Source organism: Solanum verrucosum, unplaced genomic scaffold (assembly GCF_900185275.1).
Source record: "Solanum verrucosum unplaced genomic scaffold, falcon-dt-bn FXZP01000150.1, whole genome shotgun sequence".
NCBI classification, from domain to species: domain Eukaryota; kingdom Viridiplantae; phylum Streptophyta; class Magnoliopsida; order Solanales; family Solanaceae; genus Solanum; species Solanum verrucosum.
This window is the reverse complement of record NW_026020371.1, coordinates 2,468,578-2,492,876: the sequence shown is the minus strand read 5'-3', so window position 1 is coordinate 2,492,876 and position 24,299 is coordinate 2,468,578. Positions and strand designations below refer to the sequence as shown.

The 24,299-nt window shown below is 35.2% G+C and overlaps 2 protein-coding genes across 2 annotated transcripts in view; both read right to left on the bottom strand.

Moving 5' to 3' along the window:
* Positions 1-24,299, bottom strand: part of LOC125838361 (protein TONNEAU 1a-like) — a 1,213,107-nt gene that overhangs the window by 932,355 nt on the left and 256,453 nt on the right. The window lies entirely within an intron of this gene.
* LOC125838412 (uncharacterized) lies at positions 17,806-20,240 on the bottom strand. Its single transcript, XM_049517475.1, has 3 exons — positions 19,760-20,240; positions 19,158-19,456; positions 17,806-18,969 (listed from the first exon to the last, which is right to left on the bottom strand). Exons 1-3 carry the CDS (start codon positions 20,238-20,240, stop codon positions 17,806-17,808), a joined length of 1,944 nt encoding a protein of 647 aa, XP_049373432.1.

Below are 24,299 nucleotides of genomic sequence, written 5' to 3'. Positions count from 1 at the left end.
TTCTCCTCTTGTACCTCCTCTCTAAAGCCCTAACATTTTGGGGATGAATTAAACTGATTCTAATCAGTTTAGACCCTAAATTGTGTGTAATTCATGCTTAGACTAAGTGGGGGTAAGGAAAAAACTAAAATACCCCTTCTTATTTCGGGTGAAAAGGTTCTATCTAGAGAGGTTGCACTCAAACGGTCATATCTCCCTTATCTGAACTCGAAATATAGCAAACTCGGTGGTGTTGGAAAGAGGACTCCAAGATCTTCAATTTGATACCTCACACTACAAGAAAAGTGTGAATTATATATATGGGAATTTTTTGGGGGATTAGTATGAAAATTTGCAGAAAAATAAGTTACCTGCGGATTTTCATACTAATCCCCAGAAAAATCCCCATGTAATTCATTCTTTTCTTGTAGTGTCATGGGCCACAAAGATCATTATGTGCTAAAATTTATGGTCCTTTGAAGTTGATCCAAACCTTAAAAAAACTTACGGATGACTTGAATGAATTTCTCTTCAGTTCTTTTTGGAACTCGAGGTGCTATATCTAGTGACCTTGACACCTAAGAGAATTTAAATTCCTCGGTAGAATCTTACTCACAATGAAGAATGGTTCGAGTCTTAGCTCAAAAAGTTTTGGGGTGTTACAATACAACGTCTTGCTCATGCTGCCAAAACTGTTTTATACCGTGTCGGGGTATAAAACGCCTCAACTAAGTGGATCCACTAAGCAATAAGGATTCATCTAAAAAGTACGATCCTTTACCCATGTTGGCATACATGGTTTTGAGGATTTTGAGTTGTCTGAACTCATCCCCATATCGGTGCCCAATACTACTCCCAATAATATATATATATATATATATACACTCATGCTCAAATGTATAAAACATATCCTTTCTCTGTTTTGAGGTAATTACTCAAAATAACCTCTTAAAAGTGGTAAGTACTCTGAAATATGTATGAACTCATTAACTCATTTAGAAATCAAAGTTTTTCTTTTCTCAATGTAAAAACTTATACCTTTGGGAATACTTAATTCCCTTATACTCTTACTCAATTCATATTTGAAAACTCTTTCTCAAAACTATATTAAAAATCATATTGTGATCTGATCATTGATGACTCGGGAAGTCATACTGCATAAACATTGATGGAATATCTAGATACCATACTGCTTAAACATTGATGACTTACTCGACTATCATACTAATCATGTTGTAATACTCTTTCTAAAAAATCTTTTTTACTTTCTTAGAAAATTAGTTTAAGAAAAAAATGTTTGCTTTAAAAGATTCTATAAAATATAACTCAAAATAGGGTTCATGCTGAAATATATACATGAACGAATCAATTCAAGGATCTCAATAAGAATATAGAAAACTCAATACTCAGAACTCAAGAATTCAGAACTCAGCGATACTACTCATCTCAAGAATACTCAATTCATAGAGTTCATGCTGAAATATAGACATGAAAGAATCACCTCAAGAGTCTCTATACACAATATACAACCATTTAGTAATTAGGAATACGAATTCAAAATTCAGGAACTCAAGATCAACTCATCTCAATAATACTCAAATCTAAGGATAAAACCCTAGATTACTCTTTTACTAATTTGAAAGTAGATGTAGGGCGTGAAAGAACTAGTACAACACTATGATAGCCTTACATACCTTGAAAGAACTAAGTTTTTGGCGAAATTCTTCAAGTTCTTGAAAGAACGCTTGAAACCCTTCTCCTTTATCCTCTTGAACTTGCTCACAAAACCTCTAACTCTTTTTGGAATGAATAAAACTGATTCCATCTGCTTAGACCCCTATTTGGGTGAACAAAACGTGTTAGGCTAGTGGGGTAAGGAAAAGACCAAAATACCTCTCCTTAAAACGGATGAAAAGGCCTTATCCAGAGAGACTTCACTCAAACGGGCATACCTCCTTCATTTGAACTCAGATTTTAGCAAACTTGGCAGCGTTGGAAAGAGAACTCAAAGGTCTTCGATTTGATACCTCATTGGTCACCCAACTCTTTATGTGCTAAAAGTTATGTTCGTTTGAGGTTGACCCAAAACTTAAACTAAAGGGTGACTTGAACGAATTTCTCTTTAGTTCTTTTTGAAACTCGAGGTGTTACATCTAGTGACCTGAACACCTAAGAAAATTTAAAATTACTCGGTAAAATCTTATTCACAGACTAAGAATGGTTCGAGTCTTAACTTTAAATTTTTCGGGTGTTACATATATAATTATTAAAATAAGGTAAATATAAGAAAAAAATTCATAAATTGTAGAAGTATTCATTGTTGTAAATAATATTTACAATTGTTAACGGTAATACTATTCCTATATATAATAAACAATTGGTAAGTAGGTGTATTTAGAAAAAATATTTCAGTGAATGAGAAAAAGTTAAGTAGATATATATACTGATTTGTGTTTACTGTGTATCAATTATTATTTTTACTGGTTTTGGGCTATGTTAGATAATATAGTGAAAAATATAAAATATTACTTTTCATAAATAATGTAATTAGTAATAATGTATTTAGAGACTCGTAAAATTTCTAATACAAGTTAAACAAAGTCGATGTAATACTATTAAACTACCGAGCATGTGAGGTCTTTATTTTGGTATATTTTTCTATATATATATTCCTTTTTAATTACCAGACAAGTGGGCCGTTTATATCATTAATTTTTTTAAAAATTATAACTACAAACTTAGGACGAAGTGTTGAGCCCAAGTCTAAATCAACAAAAACAAATAAAAAAGGTAGAAAAGGAAATAAATATAACTCTAAACTAGGGAAGTAGCTGGAATGCCTAAAGAATTCGATTGACGCATCATCTTCTACAATCTTGACGGCTTCCACCATCTATTTACGTTGCGTCACTCATCCCGAATGGTGCATCATGTAAGTTCCTCTTCTAGCTAGTAATCCTAATTAAAGAGTTGATTTGATGAGATGCTGAGTAAAATCCTAGCAGATCTAACGAGCTTAGCATGTGAATTCCCAGGCCTGCAATGTAACTCAACATCCATTGCTCGGGTCAAGAAGACAGTGGGTTGAATCCCAGGTAGGATTGATACCACCGCCATCCCAAAGATCCTAACAAAGTTCGTGATTTTCCAGGTATTGGATATTGCTAGTCACATCTTGAGCTAAGTTTTTAATCTTTCTCTGAACTGCTCCAAATCTACTCTGTTAAAAATAGATCTAATCTTTGAACCGTTGTACAAATAAAATAGTTCACCAAGACAATCGATCTATTGACTAATTTAAAGCTTCATATTTGGTATCTTTGTTTGTAATCTCAGGTGTGTCTAGCGTTCTTCTCTTGAATTTAATTTTGATGGAATGAAATCCCAATAGATTTAATACCACCACCTTACAGAAAATCCAAAATTGAAACATTACACTTCACCTTTTATGCAACCATACATGATATGTCTTTGCATCGAAAATCTAAACATTGTTCACAACCGAAAATAGATATACCCCTTTAATGGACAAAACTATTAAAATCAGCAATCTTCTATGTAACACCTCATGTGTTGGCTGTAGAAGTCTATGATTTTAGCATAGATATAGATTATGAATGCTATTTGTATCTCACGAGTCTTATTTTTATGCCATATGTAACACTTCAAACTCTCACAAGGTGCATGGTATATTAATCAACCAAAATTAATTAACACATCATCATTCAACTTAATATCATATGTTAAATATCACATATTGTTGATCTTTGAAACTTTACATACTATTGCTTGCTTGTCTGATTTTTAAATGAGGTATGTTTTGTTTAACTGAATTGATTATCGTTCTTTTTGTACTTGGGCCCTCCTGGAAATGTGTAAATCATATGAACCTGCAAAATTAAAAAAACTAGGTTAGCAAAAAGTCAGCAAGAGTATTTCTCCCCTTTAAGGAGTGTTGTACTCTTACTAACATTAGGGACCTTAATCTTTTAATGGAGTTGAGCTCCATTGTCATAATCCATGGAATCTCCCACTCTCCATTGACCCAAAGCCAATGAATCAGACTTCATAATGACATTTGATAAATTGTTCTCGAAATAGTACTGCAACCATTCTTTCATAGCAACAACTTCAGCTACGTAGGTTAGTAGTTTTAGGAATCTTCAACCTCTTAGAACCAATCATATACAAATATGATCTCTAATGCAAAAAGATGCAGCACGGAGGCCTGGATTACCCTTAGAGGCCTCATTTGTATCAAATTTTTACCAACCATTAGAATGTGCACACTATCTCACTATGGTAGATTCGAAAATAGGTCTATGCACTTCAAACAATACTACCAAGTGATGAAAATTCTTTGATATATATGTGTAAGCAAATTTCCATTTCATATGATTTTTGAGAGTGCTATTAATGTCACAAATGACCTTTAGGGTAGAGTAAGAGCCCCAATGAATAACAATGTTTCTTTTCTTCCAAAGACACCATAAGAAACATTAGGAACAACATTAAGATTGTCTTTTGCCTACCATTTCCTTAGCATCTCATCACCACTTCTTTAAAGACTGCCTCACCTGAATCCATGGACATGTAATACTATCAACAGTAGTAAAAGAGTTTCAAACACATCATTCAACTTCACTTTTAAGAAACAGATGATCCATAGACTCCTTAATTGGAAACTCACAACAATAATAAACGTGAGAGGTAGGATTCCATAGATCCATAAGTGAATCTACCTGGAATTTAGGAGTCCACACCACTACAAGTAAAGAAAGATATTCTGAATGGAAGTCGTTTCACCCAAATGTTCTTAAAAAATTAGATTCCTCTTCTTTCTTTTCCAACAACTCCCAACTTTTCACTGTGTATTTTCCTGAGCTTGTTTTATTCCACCAAGGTCTATCCTCCATATCATCATGCCTACAATAATTCAAGTGGCTGCATATGTTCAGCAATGTTACAAGGAAGATAATGCCTCATTAAATGATAATCACACTCATTGTTAGCTAAAGAAACTTTTGTAGTAAGTACCTTTGATGTCTTATTAATTAACAAGCCCAACTTAGTCCAATTATCAAACCATTCCACCATAATAATTGCTCAATTTTCTCCCTATTTTGAAGCATATCCACTGGACAAGAGAAGATGTTTACATCTTATAATATTTGTTCCACATGAAATTAGCCAAATAGTATTTTCAATCCTGAACCTCCACCAGAGTTTAGCATACATGACTTGTGACGCCTCAAACCTCAACTTGAAACCCAACCCTCTTAGGTAAACAAACTTTGTCCGAAGTAGTCAATGTCCACTTTTTCCTACAACTTTGTTACTACAAAAGTTTTGTGATTTAGAAATTGAATGTCAAGTGTAACTAGTATATATTGGGCAACACATTTGAATAAATTGGTTAAAAATACACTTCTAAAAAATAGTATTTAACTAAATTAAATGATTTATGTGACAAAAAAAATACAAAAACAAATACTTTTTATGTGAATAAGTTAGAGTTAGATGATTTTTATGTGATATAAAAGTTTTAAAAAATATTTTTTGTGTGATAATCCGTGAAGTTAAATGGCATTTCTGAAACAACATATAGAAATATGACTTTTATGGGATAAACACAAAATTAAATGAATGATTGTGTGTGAAATTACTCAATAAAAATTACAAGAGTTAAAATTTTTCTTAAATAATCCAATCTTAAAATTTAAGTTTTAGCTAACTTTGACTCATATAATAAAAATTCAAAAATAACGTTTATATTGTCATTTATTTTCCCTCAATATATCATTTTGTAGAGCCACATTCTTTTTTTAAGCAATACATTTTTTGATTCTATCATATTCCTAAATCTTATTTTGCCTAGTTTCATTTTGGAAAAAGTGAATTTTTTACATGTTAGTAAAACTAAAGAAGGTAATTTTTTATAGAATGATGACCATAGATTTAGGAATTGAACCATCCAAAAAGGTCAGATCTTTTTGGATGTTCTTCGAGTCCTATAATTTTGATAAATTTTACAACTAGATTTTTACTTGTATTGAATTATTTTTTAAAAAACCCTTTATGTTGAAACTGAGATAGCTTTAAGCTAAACTTATCAGGAACTCATGACTAAGGAAAAAGAAGAAGTGTCTAGTTCAAAATGGGGTGATAGAGTAGAAGAACTAGAAGACTCTTTGGATGAATCCGACTCAAAGAAATCTATCCAAGAAATTTATTACTAAGGAAAAAAGGGAAGATTCTAGTTCAAAATAGGGTGATAGGTTAGAGGAACTTGAAGACTCTTTTGATGAATCCATCTCTATTAGCTTGGGAGGAAAATGAGAGGAAAAATCAAGCAGAATCATTAGTAACCGAAGAAAAACTGACCAGAAAATTATATCATAGAACATCATCATGGGCATGGACCAACTTCAAAATACGGAGATGAAAACAACCAGATCACCAGAATCAAGCTCATCAAAGACAAAAAAAATTTGTTAGCAATGAATGATGGTCTCATAAATAAAAAGGGAACAATGGTATTACAAGTGTCTAAACATACCAATAAGGAGATCTCTACAGCTAAAGTAACTCACAAGGTAACATAGACAAAAATATGGGAAGCAATGAGCGTATTAAAAGATGAGAAAAATGAAGAAGTCATTCTTGAGAATTTCCCCAAGCTAATTAGAGAAGCATATCTCCATAAGAGCTCCTGCCAGAAAACAAAGAAAAAAAATCAAAAAATTATACAAGACAAGAGGGTGACTCAAAAGAGGATAGTGCCGTCAAACTATAAATGATGATGAAGGTACTAGTTTGGAATATTAGGTCTATTAGTAAATAATAGACATTTCAAAGACTCGTTTGCCTACAAAAACAATGTAAGCACTCTATTGTAGCTCTGATGGAACCATTTCAAAACTGTAAACATCTGCAGAATATAGAAGAGTTCTAGGAATGGAAACAACTATTGCTAATACTAATGACAAGATTTGGGTATTTATGGATACTAGTATACAATGAAAAATCTTGATGGACACATAATAACTGATTACGCTGAAGTTGTGTCATCAAGACTCTGGCAAATATTTCATTTCAGCTTTTTGTTATGCTAAATGTGATAAAAGAAAAAGGTAGGAACTATGGGATAACTTATATTTTCTAGCCACAAACATTGAATCACCTTGGATTATTGGAGGAGATTCTAATCTTATTATCTCAGGGGAAGAGAAATTAGGTGGACTATTAGTAACGGTAGAAGAATGTGAAGATTCTACCTTTTGCATAAATTCATGTGGGATTTGTGATGTGGGATTTAAAGGAAACACTTACACTTGGTGGAATGGTAAATATGTAGAGGATTGCATTTTTTAAAGGTTGGACAAAGTGATTTTCAATATCTAGTATCAGAATATCTTTCCTCAATTGAAGTTGAACACCTATCTAAAATTAGTTCAGAATATGCCCCTTTGATCATTTCATGTGAAGAAGAAACTCTCAACTTAATTAAACCTTTTAGATTCTTAAACTTTTGGACTCAATATAACACTTTTAAGGAGTTGATGATTCATCACCGGAGATGTGCTTTTGAAGAAACCCCCTACCTAGCATTCAAACAAAAGATGAAAAACCTTTAAAAGGCGCATCTTAAAAGCTATCTCAGTTTCAATATAAAGGCTTTAAAAAAGATTCAAAACAAGTAGAAATTTGATTATAATTTTTTTTTACAATTGTAGGACTCCAAGAACATCCAAATAGACATGACCTTTTTGGATGATTCAATTCCTAAATCCATGGTCAACATTCTATGAAAAATGCCTTCTTAAATTTTGCTAACATGTAAAAAAATCATTTTTTCCATGATGTTAAACTAGGCAGAAAAAGATTTAGGAATATGATAGAATCAAAGATATGTGTTGCTTAAAAAGGCTATGGCTCTACTAGACGATATATAGAAGGAAAAAAATGTTAACATAAATATAGTTTTTGATCTTTTATTCTATGAGTCAAAGTTAGTTAAAACTTAAATTTTGAGATTGGATTATTTAAGGAAATTTTGAATTCTTGTAATTTTATTGACTAATTTCAGTCATAGTCATTCAATTTTAAGTTTATCACACGAAAGTCACTTTTCTATTTTTTGTTACACATACGTCATTGAACCTTAAGAATTATCACACAAAAATTTTGTATCACATAAAAGTCATCAAACTTTAACTTTATCACATAATTTATTTATTTGTTTTTTGTATTGTTTGTGACATCAAGTCATTTAATTTAGTTAATTACTAATTTTTTAGAAGTGTATTTCTTTAATCATTTTAATCAAATATGCTGCTTTATAAGGGCTGCACTTTACCCTAAAAAAAAAAGGGTTGCGCTTTCAATTGCTAAATCAAAAGATTTTTGTAAACTTTATTTAGCTCTTTTTTCTTTAACTGAAAAAATGAACAAAGCAATAACTACACATAGCCTCTGGATTTTACAAGAAAGTTTAACTGTAATCAACTTACAACTAATTATTTCAACTTTCAATAAAATTAATAATTAAAAACTATTGACATTATCAAAATAATTCACGAAATAATATATTTTGAATTATTAATTTTATTGAAAGTTGAAATAATTAGTTGTAAGTTGATTACAGTTAAAATTTCTTGTAAAATTAAGAGGCAATGTGTAGTTATTGCATATCTTTTGAATTATATTGTATAATATATCAAAATCCTGACATACATATGAAAAAACTCAACAAATAAATTAATAGAAAAGGATAAAACAAAAAATGATATAAAAATAAAGGCCTCATATTTTTGGTAGTTTAATAGTGTTACATCTATTTTAGCTTATATTGGTTTTAAGAGTCTCTAAATATATTTTGTCATGACCCAATCCACTAGGCCGTGCGAGCACATACTCTACCACCTAGATAAGAGAACCCTCAACCCCCAAACCTAACATGCGGAAAAATAAACAAGTCATAAGCTAACACCCTAAATGGTTATGAAATTGCCACAAATTAATTTAAACCTCCAAAGTTGTTTTACAAGGAAACATACTAACACCCACAAGGAACTAGTCTAAATACCTACAAGAGCTTCTAAGAGTACAACTTATAAAAGAAATAAGGAACAACTCCCACAATAAGGAAAGAGGAGTAGAAGCTATCGAATATCATCGTCTTCACCTATGAAACATTACTGAATTTCTGCAACTAGACTATGTCATGTGGCATAGCAAAAGAGTAGTATCTGTATAAACAACATATACTGGTAGACAAAATCAGTCGACTCAAACCTACCACATAATATAGAGTAGATAGAAGAGAACATGCAATCTGAAAATTATACCATCCAGAGTCTATCCACCTGTTTTTACTATCACGGGTATAATGCCCATAACCTAGTACACTTTGATTCTAGTTTCCTACCTCATTCTGATGTCAACTCTGCCATTAACACAGTTGACCCTTTTTTCCCACTCTAAGTATTTCTAAGCCTACATGTGATATCACCCTAAGGCTTCCCAACCCTACCTGTGATTTCAGAGTTTTCTCAAGCCCACCTGTGATGTCACTCTCATATTAGATCATAGCCTAACGCTTCTACTACATTAATATCCACAAATACAAGACCACAATAATGCCAAATCATAGCCTAACCTCTCTATCAGCTAGAAATTCCTGAATGCAAGATAACCCTTAATTCGATTAATCAACCTACGATCTTGGACCTTTCATACCCATACGTAAAACTGGCGCCTTAGGCTAACTCAATCATTTTAATTCAAGTTACCCTAATCATATAAATTCTAAAAACGCTAGAAAACCATGACCTGTCTCATCATTTAACCGTACACCAGACTTTCGGTCATCTGTCTAACGTAACAACCACTATTTCAATAACCAATAACATCATGATAACCAGAAACATAGTTTAGAACAACTAAGAATTGAGTCCCCATAAACTTAATTCAATAGTTAAAATAATTATAATCACAAATACGATATAGCTCGGACTCCTAGTCCTCGCCTTGGATTCATATGCACAACCCGCAATATGGTAAAAACATACCAATCACATATAGTAGCAATCACGAATACATAGACTTCAAATCATAATATTATGAAATCAACCGATACTCGGAATCAACCATTTGATAAAGAATATGCGTATCTTCATAAATTCATCTTTCATAGTTGAAACGCCCAAATTACACTTTCCAAAAGAAGTATAAGCGGTCGTTGCCAAATAAAGAATCCAACTTATAGGTTGGGGTCGATCCTACTAGGAATATGGTTTAGACTTAGAGTGTGTTTGGTATGAAGGAAAACATTTACCGAAAAATATTTTCCAATTTTCTCATGTTTGGTTGGGTTAAATGTTTTGGAAATTGTTTTCCAAATCAACTCATTTCCCTCAAATTTAAGGAAAATGACTTCCCTTCAAAACTTATGGAAACCATTTTCCAAAACTCTCTTCCAACTTCCAATTAAAAAAAAAAAATTGTTGAAAAAATCAATTTATTTGGTCCCTACCCTCAAACCAGCCCCCCAACCACCACCCAAAAAAAGATAAAAATTAAAGTTTATTTTTAAATTCAATATTTTTACCCCACCCTCACCCCTACCCCTAACCCCTACCACCACCCCTCCCAAAAAAATATTAAAAGTTTTTTTTAAAAGATATTTCTAATTTCAATTTTTTATTTTTTTACAACCCTATCCTCGACCCCCCACCCCCTACCCACACCCACACCCACCAACCCCCTACCAGCCCCCTCCCCCCCACCCACCAAAACAAAATTTATGTTTGTTTTAAAAAAATATTTTCGACTTCAAAATTTCATTTTATCACCCCTACCATCGATCCACCCACCCACGCCTTACCAGCCCCACCCCCCACCCACCCCCTACCAGCTCCCCAACCCCTAAAAATAATTATAAGTTTGTTTTTAAAAAATATTTTTAACTTTAAAATTTCTATTTTTCACCCCTACCCTCGAACCCCCCACCCCCAAAAAAAATTAAGTTTGTTTTTAAAAAATATTTTCAATTTCAACAATTATTTTCTACTCTAGTAAGAATAAAAGAAATTTTTCAAAAACATTTTTCATTCATAAATCAAACACTAAAAATCTTTTTCGGAAAATATTTTCTACTCACCAACCAAACATGAGAAAATAAGTCAAAAATCAACTTGTTTTCCAAGAAAACATTTTCCATGGAAAACATTTTCCTTCATACCAAACACACCCTCAAACTTAACTCACAATTATCTCTTTTTGGTCAAACAATTTTTGAGAAAAGTAACCAAAGGGGGGTTTTGTAACTAAAGTAACAATTTGTTGATTTAAGTTAATAAGTAACAAGTAAGCAAGAATCATAGTTTAGAGATCAATATAAGATGAAAACTAGGGTATATGTGTTCCCCACAAGCTCTTAACGCAATATTCCTAATAATAATACTTCTATCCTAGTGTTTGACATGCAAGGCCGATAAATTATGTATCCCTAAGTGATTGATATTCTAAGTAGGAACTTTCAACCGCGACTTAGTAAATCTACGAGTGTGCGCTGTACTAACCCTTACCTTTACCCCAGATTAGTCCTCATGTCAATTGAGTTGTGTATTCACCCTTACGTCAACTGATTAAAGTCAGACTATTAGATAGTAGCAAATCCTTAACTGAATCTCTATTGTTTAATCTTTTTTTCATTCATTATTCCCTTGGTAAGGCAAGTAGGAAAGAGGCGAGTTCTAACGTTGCGCACCGCTAGAAAGACTTTTAAACAAAAAGATTAACAATACATGCATGAACACTATTCAAGAATTACTTGGTTGGTAGTTAAAGAGGCGGTACTAACACAAGATAATCTAATGAAGAGGGGAATACATATGCGTCCTAGATGTTTTTTTTGTGAGCAACAGGCAAAGATAATCAACCATCTGTTTCTTCATTGCAAGGTGGTTAGACAACTGTGGCACTTATTTACCAGCTTCAGGGGCGCAAACTAGACCATGCCACAAAGGGCAAGTCAGGCTATAGAAAGCTGGAACAATGAAGGCAGTAGCAGTACAGACCAAAGCAGATGGAGGATTGTCCCAGTAGTGATTTGGTGGTCCATATGAAAATAGAGAAATATGAGATGCTTTAAGAGTATTAGTAGTCCTTTACACAGGATTAAAATGAATTGCATAATCACTTTTTGCTATTGGTGCAGTTCGGAGTATGTAGATGATCCTATAGCGGTTAGAGTTATCCTAGGTCCTTTGTAAGATGAAGTAGGATCTAGTTTAGTTTTGTTTTAAGTACACACAACTGTATGTAGCTCCATGATGTAAATTTGGGATCCCAACCTTTAGTGCTAAAGATTAATACACAAACTGTTACCTTTGTAAAAAAAACACTATTCAAGAATTACTTAGTTACTAGTCATACGTTGTTAATTGCTCAAGTTTCCCACAATCCTAGTTGTAGATTTAGCTACTCATGCTTGAAGATTAACAATTCATATTAGAGTTAAAAGTAACCATGAATTTACAATTAGAATAGATGAAAATTGAAATCTTGAATTGAAATTCAAAGTGCAAATTGCATAAAACCAACTTCCGCAATTAAATTGCTAAGAGTTTGCAAAATAATCCCAAAAGACCAAAACAACAGTCTACAATATTGTCTAACTCCCAAAAACGAAAATAACAACTAGAATTTATAGAAACTACATCCTAAACAAAACAGGAAAACAAAATAAGGAAAACTGGGTCATATGTGGTTTTCGATCGACGACCAGACCTACGGACCGTGGATCAGCCTACGGTCTGTGGGTCACCTCCGTGGTTCAGCACACATAAAATATTTTCAGGACGTTCAAATGACGGTCCCACCTACGGTCCGTGGATTAGACTACGGTCTGTCCTGTCCTTCCGTGGTTCAAGTACTGGAACTTCAATTTTTTGAATCAAACGACAACCATCAATCATTCACTTTACGGGGCTTCGTTTACCTCCGTGGTTCCATACTTGGTCAGAGTTCCTTGAACTCACACCCCTGAACCATCACCTACGGACCGTCACTGGACCTACGGTCCGTGGTTTGGCTCTGTCGACTGCTTCTGCTGCCACTTCAGTTCTTTTTCATCTCAACTGCTTCCGTACCAATTTCCTACAAAATATTACATAAAAACATTATATCTACTAACAAAATAGCCCAAGACACACAAACTCTAAGTGAAATGCATAAAAAATACCGTAAACTCATGATATATCAACACCCTCAACTTAAACTTGTTGTTTGTCCTCAAGCGACACACTAAAACTCTAAACGACACTTATGTAGAAGCAAACATACAAACTCAAGAAATCACATGACTTTCTCAATCAATTCCATCACTTAGTGCAAATCTTTTCATTTAGACTCAACAAGTTAACTCATGCGAATCAACACATGACATAGAAAGACCAATATACATCACCACATACATTTTCAACAATCACCAAGGTACCAACTCTCCAACAATGTAACTAGTGCCCACACTTCAAAGAAATCCTTTTTCACTCAACAAATTTGATTTTTAAGATCAAGGATTCAGTCAACACTCACGCTCAAAAGTGAATTCAAATACTGTTAGTGCTCAATACCATAGGCTTTCCCTAATTTTCAATGCATAGACTCTCCAAACTAGTCACTAAGATCACTATAGGACTTTATTAGCTTGTAACGTAGGCTCAGGGTCAGGTAGGATACATTTGGGTACTTTTTGTGACTTTTATTCCCTCCTTGACAATACATTGGCTATTTACCTCTTTTCTCAACCAATTCTGACATATTTTTATTTTTTACTCTTTTCTTTGACCTTCTTCAGCACATATGTGACTTTGACTTTTTCACTCTTCTTTTTCACTTTTTCTCTTTCACTTTTCTTTTTTTCTTTTACATCTTCATTCTTTGTTATTCAACATCATTATCACTCTTTTTGTTTCTTTTGAATTCAGTCACATCTTTTTCTATCCTTTTCCTTCTTCTACACACAACTCTTTTCATACCCTTTTTCTTTTAGTTTTCTTTTTCATAGCCACCCTAAACTTGTGTATTTTGCATGAGTTGAAGTGCACAATGTCCGAGGTCGGACCAGGGCCAAGATTAAGGTAACTTTTGAACCAGCCATCCTCAACTTAGGTTTTTGGCCTAAGTTAAGGTGCACACGTCCAAGGAGGGACTAGGGCCAAAACAATCTTTTTAGGGAATGTAAGTTAGGTGTATTGAAAGAAGTGGTTTTCGTTAGGCTAAAATATTTGGATCAAAGAGAGCATTTCTTTCTTTTGGTTGGATATTTTTTTAGGCTTTAGTGGACTTATTTGAATAAGGGCCTATGATCATTTCTCAATTTCTAGCCTAGATTATCTTAGCATGACCAAAGGGGCAAGTTTTAGATAGGCACATACTGCATGAACATACAAAATCTACTCACACACACTTGACACATTGTTTCATTATCCAATTATTGAAGCACCCAGTTTAAGTTTTAGCTTAAGTCATGCTATCATACCGGCTCCTTATCATGTCACATGAAGATCCAAACACATTCAACTCATTAAACTTATAAATTTAGCACATTTCAAAATTTTGGATAGGTATCAATTTCACGCTCTTATGTTATCAAGCTTTCATTCTTCTACTTACTTCTACACATAAAATCCTACACATGTCGGTTCAACATAAAAGTGAAACAGTCATCAAGCTTTCATTCTTCTACTTAAGTCATGCTATCGTTGGGACCCGTAGATCACTGCATCAACTTATTTTATGCATATTTTTTCTTTTCTTCCCTGCAAATGTAGCAAACATTAGGACTTCCTTTTTACATTTTCTGGACACTTTTTAGACACACACCCTATTCTATCTATATCTAGCAAACACTAAAACTAAAAATTAACAAACATCTATCAAGAAAACTGCAAGTTTAAGAAAAACTCCTTGTATCGAAAAGAAACTCCTATAGTTGGCTAGATTGTACATCTTGGGTTGCCTCCCAAGCAGCGCTTGATTTAACGTCGCATCACAATGCATACACCTTAGTTACTCAGACTTCACCAAGATCCCATTCCTCTATCACTTCATTGTCACTCTGAGATTTCCCCAAGTAGATCTTTATCCTTTTTCCGTTCACATTAAATATCGTTCCTTCCTTGTTCTCGAGTTCAACCACTTCATGTGGAAATACTTGAGTTACTTTGAATGGATCGGTCCACTTGTACTTGAGCTTGCCAGGAAACAAGCGCAACTTCGAGATAAATAAGAGCACCAAATCACCGACAACAAATTCACACGTATCGATCTTCTGATCATGATACTTCTTTATCTACTCGTACAAGGCTGAACTTTCATATGATTTTAGGAAAAACTTATCAAGATCATTCATATCATTCATTCTTTAACTCGATGCGGCACCCCAATCCAAATTCAACTTCTTTAGCACCCTCATTGCTTTATGCTCTAGCTCTACATGTATGACAAGACTTCCCATAAATAAGTCGGTAGGAGGACATACCTATGAGAGTTTTGAATGCAGTGCGATAAGCCCATAGAGCATCATTAAGCCACCTTGACCAATCAATTATGTTAACATTTACGGTCTTTGCAAGAATTTGCTTTATCTCGCAATTTGACACTTCAACTTGCCAACTCGACTACAGATGATAAGGGGTTGCTATGCTGTGGTGAACATCATACTTCTCAAGGAACGCCTTGAACAATTTAATACAATAGTGAGAACCTCCACCGTTTATGATTTCCCTTGGTGTACCAAATCTGGAGAAGATATTCTTTCCACGAATGCGGTGACACTTTCCTTCATTGTTTGAAAGCGCGACTACTTCCACCCATTTCAATACATAGTCAACTGCCACAAGAATGTACTTCATCCCATTCGAACTCACAAATGGACTCATGAAGTCAAGACCCCAAACATCAAAAAGTTCAATCACTAATATTGGATTCATTGGTAGTTCTTGTTTTTCGAAATTCCTCCTTCACGCTGGCAACGATCATAAGACTTGGTGAAATCATGAGCATCTTGGTGGATGGTAGGCCGGTAATACCCACATTGCAAAATTTTATGGGTAATTTGGATACAACTATGGTGCCCACCAACATGCGATGAATGACATACCTCTAGTATACTCATCATCTCAACCTCGGGCACACAACGACGAATAATCCCATCAACACAAACACGAAACAAGTAAGGCTCATCCCAAAAGAATTTCTTCACATTAGACATAAAAAATTTCCTTTGGTGAAATGACTAATCCGACGGAACCAAATCACTTGCCAAGTAGTTGGCAAAATCTGCGAACCAAGGGATAAGATCATAAGAAGCAGCCAATACCTGTTCATCAGGGAACAAATCATTAATCTCAATTCCATTCTCTAGCTTGATCATACTTGCTTCCTCTAGTCTGGACAAGTAATCAATAACCATATTTTCTATTCCCTTTCTATCATTTACCTCAAAATTGAACTCTTGTAGTAGGAGCACCCATCTAATCAACCTTGGTTTTGCTTCCTTTTTAGCCATCAGATACCTCAATGCAGAATGGTCAGTATGCACTATGACCTTAGTACCAAGCAAGTAGGATCTAAATTTCTCAAATGCGAAAACCACCGCAAGGAGTTCCTGTTCAGTCACCGCATAGTTCTTTTGAGCCGCATTCAGAGCTTTGTTGGTATAGTAAATAGGATGAAGAATTTTTTGTCGCCTTTGTGCTAATACCACAACAAGAGCCATCCCACTTGCATCACACATCACTTGGTTTCCCCCAATCCGATGAAATAATGATAGGTGCCGAAGTTAACTTTTCTTTCAACTCTCCAAATGCTCTCAGAAAAGCATCATCAAAATCAAACTTACACTCTTTTTCAAGTAGCTTGCACAATGGGTGTGCAATTTTAGAGAAATCTTTTATGAACCTCCGGTAGAAACCTGCATACCAAAGAAAACTTCGAACACCTTTAATAGAGATGGGTGGTGGAAGCTTTTCTATTACCTCAACTTTAGTTCGATCAACCACAATACCTTTTTGCGAAATCCGATGACCTAGAACAATATCCTCTTTCACCATAAAGTGACACTTTTCCAGTTGAGCACAAGATTACACTCTTCACACCATTTTAGTACCTAAACCAAATGTGTCAAACAATCATCAAATGAGTCACCTACCAAAGATAAATCATCCATAAATACCTCTATCGTATCCTCCATCATATCTGCAAATATCGACATCATACAATGCTCGAAGGTCACTGGAGCATTACATAACCCAAATGGCATTCTTTTGAAGGCGAAAGTACTATAAAGGCAAGTGAAAGTGGTTTTCTCTTGGTCTTCCGGAGCTATGGAGATTTGATTGTAGCCAGAGTACCCATCTAGAAAACAATACCAACACTTACCAACAACAAGATCTAGTATTTGATCCATGAACGACATTGGGAAATGGTCTTTCTCAGTCCATGCATTTAATTTGTGGTAGTCCATACACACACTCCAATCGGTCACCGACCTCATTCGAACAAGCTCATTTTTAGCATTAGGAACCACAATGATTCCTCTTTTCTTTGGCACACACTGACCTGGGCAAGGCCAATTACTATCGGCAATGGGATATATAACTCCAACATCCAACCACATAGTGATCTCTTTTTTCACAACCTCTTGCATAGGGGATTTAGTCTCCTTTGATGCTCAATACTTGGCTTGTTGTCTGGCATGAGTTGGATTTTGTGAGAACAAATTCCCGGTGGAATCCCAATAATATCTGCAATAGTCTAACCAATAGCCCTCTTAAACCACTTCAACACCGATATCAAAGGCTCTATTTGCCCTTCACTCAAGTGAGCAACAATAACAACTAGCAATGTGCTATTTTGTCCTAAGAATACATACCTCAAGTGAGATAGAAGAACCTTAAGTTCCAATTTTTGAAGCTCATCAACAGACAATTTAGTATGTGGGGTGTCTCGATTCTTCATGTCTAATTCCAACCATTTTGCTTTGAAACGAAACTCAAACCTATCAAGTGCAGCAACTAGCTCATCATAGTCATCAATACCATCACTGTCAAAATTCATTATTACAAGAGCTAATGCATCAACACCTAACCTCTCTTCAATAGACACTTCAGATTCTTGCCCCACCCTATGATTTACCACCGATACTGATTTATGATCACTTTCATGCTTCATAGACCTACATATGTTAAAATTTACCTCCTCATTGTTTAATCGAAGCTTCATCTGCCCTCTCTCCATATCGACCAAGGCAAGCCCAGTAGCAAGAAATGGTCTCCCTAAGATGATAGTAATCTCAAAATCAACCTCACAATCAAGTATCATAAAGTTCGCTAGAAAAATGAATGACTCCACTTTCACAAGGACATCTTGGAGCACTCCAATGGGCATCTTCACAGTTCTATCGGCCATCTGTAAACACATTGCACTCGGCTTTGGAGCTTCTAAACCCAAATTCTTATATATGGACAATGACATCAAATTATTGCTGACACCTAAATCATACAAAGCTTTCGCAAAGTGTAAAATCCCAATGGTACAAGGAATAGTAAAAGCTCCAGGATCCTCTTTCTTTTGCACAAGTGACCTAGTAGCAATAACACTACAATGTTGTAGCCTCTCTTCATTCTCAAAATTGACAGCCCTCTTTTTGGTTACCAAGTCTTTCATGAACTTTGCATAGCCAGACATCTGTTCCAAACCTTCTATCAATGAGACATTTATGGACAGTTGCTTCAACATAGATATGAACTTGCGATATTTTCCCTCTTCAGTCTTTTTCACCAATCTCAGTGGAAATGAAGGTGGAGGTCTAGGCATGGGAGCAACGTTTTGGTTCACCTTAGCTTCCTTCTCTGTATCCACTTTTGGAGTTTCAGTAACCTCATTCTCATCCCCATCTTTTTCTATCGCTCTTTCAACCTTAGACGATATGAGGGATCAATAGTTTGCTTTCCTTTGTGAATAGTGATTGCCATACAATGCCCATCATTTCTTAGATTTTGTATGGTGTTGCTAGGAAATGTGCCAGGCTGGCGTGGGTTCGCAATATCAGACAACTGACTAAACTACTGCTCAAGCTGCTTGATCGACACTGCATGGGCATCAACTTTCTGATTAATCCCAGACAAATCAATACACATCTCCTTCACATTCTCATTTGTCGCATCAAACCTCTTTATCATTTTCTGCATCATATCCTCAATGGGAGTCATACTAGTACTAGCCTCTCTATTAACAGGGGGAATGTAAGAACCAACCTTCTCATTCATGTTGCCATAATTGTTCCAATTGTAATTGTTATCAAGATTGTAGGTTCCATCTCGGACATAATTTCCATCACGGTTGTAGTTGTCATAGTTTCGACCTTGGTTTCCTTGACCTTGGCACCAAATATCCGAGATGGAACCTTAGGCGTTGGTTTGGAAACCCCCCATCTGAGCATTAACCAAATTGGCATCCTCCTTAGAGTAGTATTCCTCAACTGGCGGTGGTGGAGTTCTAGTTAAATAATTTACCGCATTCACTTTTTCTACACTTCAACTTATATGCTTTAATACCAAGCCAATTTCTATCCTCATTTGAGCCATCTCTTCACGAATGCCATCATTTGATTGATTTGGTGCAGTTTAGACAGTGAACATGCTCCATGCCTTATTGTTTTGGGAAATACTGTCAAGTTTTTCAGCAATCTCCTCAAAAGTGCACTAACCATATGATTCTCTAGCAATAGTGTCCAACACAACCTTTCCATTGTCATCCTGTCCTTGGTAGAAGTACTCATTAAGTGATTCATCATCTATGCGGTGATTCGAAACACTCTTCATGAATCTAGTGAACTTATCCCATGAACTGCTTATTGACTCTCTAGGTAGTGCCGCAAAGTTATTCAATTTATCCTTGTAATTTAACTTCTTAGAAACCAGAAAATACCTCGCCATGAACACCTTATGCAATTGATCCCATTTATAGATTGAATTGTATGTCAGTTCAGAAAACCACACAACTGCATCCCCAGTCAAGGACAGTGGGAGTACTCTCAAACATATGACGTTCATATCCAATTTTGGTCGTCCCACACTACTCTTACAGACACTAGTCAATTTAGCCATGTGAGCATATGGATCCTCCGAAGCTAACCTAACAAACAACGCTCTTGCTGTAAGCATCTGCATAAGATTGCTGGTCACCATAAATGTGTGTCTTGGAGGTAGAGGAGGGAGAAAAATAAGCCCATCTGATCCAACTGCATCGTAGTCAACCCTATAGTTATCATGAACCCTTGGTGTTGGCGGATTCCGCACCGCACCCTTTCTGCATTTTCGATTAGATGACCACCGTGAACTTGAATGGGCACATTAACAACTCCAAGAGGTTTTAAACCAACTTCCTCACCATCACTCTCTACAATTAGAATACATGAAAACTGAAATCTTGAATTGAAATTCAAAGTGCAAATTGCATAAAACCAACTTCCGGAATTAAATTGCTAAGAATTTGCAAAATAATCCCAAAAGACCAAAACAAAAGTCTACGATATTGTCTAACTCCAAAAAATGAAATAACAACTAGTATTTATAGAAACTAAATGGTAAACAAAGTAAGAAAAAAAAATAAGGAAAATTGGGTTAGACACGATTTTTGATCGAAGACCAGACCTACGGACCATGGATCAGCCTACGGTCTATGGGTCACCTCCTTGGTTCAATACTTAGAAAATATTTTCAGGACCTTCAAATGACGGTCCCACGTATGGTCTGTGGATTGGACTACGGTCTGTTCTGTTCTTCTGTGGTGCAAGTACTGGAACTTCAATTCTCTAAATCAAACGACGACCATCAATCTACGGTCCATTATTCACTCTACAGGGCATTGTTTGCCTCCATGGTTTCACACTTGGTCAGACTTCCTTGAACTCACACCCATGAACCATCACCTACGGACTGTCACTGGACCTATGGTTCGTGGTTTGGCTCCGTTGACTGCTTCTGCTGCCACTTCAGTTCTTTTTCATCTCAACCGCTTCCAAACCAATTTCCTACAAAATATTACATAAAAAACATTATATCTAATAACAAACTAGCCTAATAGACACAGAAACTCTAAGTGAAATGCATCAAAAATACCGTAAACTCATGGTATATCCATAGTTCGAAAACCACATCATATAGTCATAGTCTAGAAACTATGGGTCATGCATGGGTTCATGGGGATTCAGCTTTAAAACACATTCAATTACTTCAATTCATGCATAAAAATACATAAATCAATCAATTGGATCATAATTGAAAGGAACCCATGTCAATTGAATAAAACTCTAATTTGATTGGGGAATCTCACTTTACAAAATTGGAGATTTTAGAAACCCTTTGGAGGAAAGAGCTCCATAGGTGAATACTATCATACCTTGGAGTTCAAAGTGCAAAAGCTATGGTGGAAATTGAGACTTGAATGGAACCTAGCTCTTCTCTTCTTCCTTAGAGAGAGAAATATTTGGGGAAGAACTTTGATCAACTTTGAGAAATTAGGAGAATGAGTCTAATTGGGTAGTTTGGGGGTAAAAATGCTTATATAGGGCCTGGGGTAGAGGGTAAAATGACATAGTATTGGGTTAGAATAATTAGACAAAGACCCAAAACCTCCTTTAAAAATAACTGCCAACCACCACTGACGATGGGATCTACGGTCCTAGTCAATTATTGGTGGGGTTCAAGAGTTGTTTCTAGACCCTCGAATGATGGGACCCTTGTAGGGTTAGTTTTTCAACCTATGGTCCATATATATGACCACCGTAAGTCCAACTTTGGCCCTCAAAATTCACTAAGTCCAGGACTCACCTAACAGACTTACTTACGTTTCGTACATTGAACGACATACCATTCTGGTGAACCATAAAAAGGGTAGTGGAACTTGAAATTTGAAAATAATTTGACTTGACACCTATGATTCCTACCCACAACCTATAAGTAAATCTACGGTCCGTTGGTGGGTCCACCGGTACATACACCAGTTCTAGAAAAACTAGCATCTTCCTTTTTTTCAAATTCGAGGTTTTACATTATAACACCCTTTTAATGTCCGCATATCATCATTATATCCATGACCTATGATTATATACTTCAGATAGATTCACCTCTATGCTCAGTTCCCTAAATAAAAGGTGAAGACTTTAGCCCATTGATCTCAATCTTACTCCATAAAGTTATGAATATCAACCTCATGATATGAATATATTCATATATGCACTCATGTCTCATAGTATGCTTAGTCTCGTGAAGTCATGACTTCCCCTCAATGGATAGCAATATAATGTTAAGTCATGCATATTCTTAAATCAGATTTCTTAACTGAATCGAGCTTATGATCTTTTGCCCTAAGCCCTTTCAGTGATCCTTTTCAGTTTTGATAGTGACTTGATAATACTAGTTGAGTAATGATAAATAGGAGAGGGTTGATTTTATGTATTGTGATAGTGGTGGTGTATTTATTCCATCTAAGGTTATAAATGTGGAGGAAGAATAAGAAGAAATTTTATTGTTAGTAATAGTTAGATGAGAGTAATTAGTCGGTTTCCTGGTAGTAAGGCGTAGAATTTCAGTTGGTAGAGATGATGAGAATTGAAGGAATTCTTAAAAAGGATTGGTTAGTAGGATTCCATGGAGTGGTTATAGTACTAGACTTGAATGTGGTGTTGATAACAAGACTATGAATGCATGATGCATTAGGTGATTTTTGATTAGGACTTGAGGTTTGTTGAATGCGATGGTTAGGAGTAGTATTCTTGGGATGAGATTCTCCATAGAGGTATAGAACCCGGATCTTATGATTTAGATAAGTATCGTCACCTCATGTTTAGCACCTTGTGATTTAGAGTTAGGCTTGAACACAGTAAGAGCAGGCAATTTGACTAAGACCTTGGTATGAGTAGCCATATACACTTGTAGGAGCTACAAGTTGTAACAATGAGGTGTGGTATTAATAAATGAGGGCATGATTTAGATGTGTTGCTACCGGTCATATTGCTTAAGCCATAGTAGTCATATTCTTACTTTGTTCCCAGATACCCTTGTTCATGTCAAATAACTTTGGATAGAGCGTGACTGTGTTCAAACCCATATCGTTCATGACTTATGTGCTATAGACAATTTCAAACTCTTAGTATGAATCAGTTCTGCCTATGTTAGTAGGCAAGTTCAAAATCAGAAAGATAGTAAGAGTAACTCCTTTCCCTTCCATTCTTAGTTCAACCAACATTCAAGGACGCATGATCCCAATGGAGGGGATATTGTAACACCCCAAAACATTCTAAGCTACAACCCGAATAATTCTGTAACACCTCGTAACTCTACTCTTAAAATCTAAATCATTCGTCATAAATATATGAGCTTAAGCCGGGTGATTTCCTACTTCTCATATGTTTTAAGGTCATTTGCCAAGTGTATCAAAAGTGATCTAGGGCCATAAGGGACCTCAAAGACCAAGTCAAGTTCAAGCAATCCTATCAGCTAAGTTCTCGTATGAGTTCATATAAAGGTCAATTTAAAATAATTATATCTCTTAGCATATAAAGATTTAGGCGGCCCATAACCTATCAAATTAAAGGTCAATGTCTCTTCTTTCCAATGCCACCAAGTTTTTCTTATTTGGAGATTGGAGTAAAGAGTTATCATCTTTTACTAGAACATGTCCAGGCCAGGAAATTTGGCGAGAACACCTACCCATTTGGCGACTCTCTGAATGGGTTGGTGAATCACCGAACTACTCGCCAAATCATCCTGAAAACCGCAAGTCTCTGTCTATTTTGGAGATCTAAAGCCCTATTTGGTGAACCGCCAACTATTTTGGTAAGGAGACTTTTAAATCGGTGATTAGGCCGACGTGATTCATTAAAAGATCATTTTCTTAGATTTTTATGGTCTTTGTACATTCCTAGAAGGGTATTCTTGACCTTTTAGCCTCAATTAACTTTCATAAGTCCATCTTATAACTTAATATCATCATTTTACGTATAGAAACTCAAAAATCTCTAATTCTCCTTCTTTTAAAGATTAAAGGATTTCTCCAATTTCTCAAAATATAAAGGCTCCAAGTTCAAGATTCTCTTCAAGGTACCTAAGGTTTTCAATCCATGACTCTTCTCTACACTTCATCTTCCAAGATTTTCTTCAAGTTTCTCTAAGAATATTGTTTTCCAGGTATGTAAGGCTAATCATACTGTTGGACCAGTTAGTCCTCACACTCTAAATTTCAAC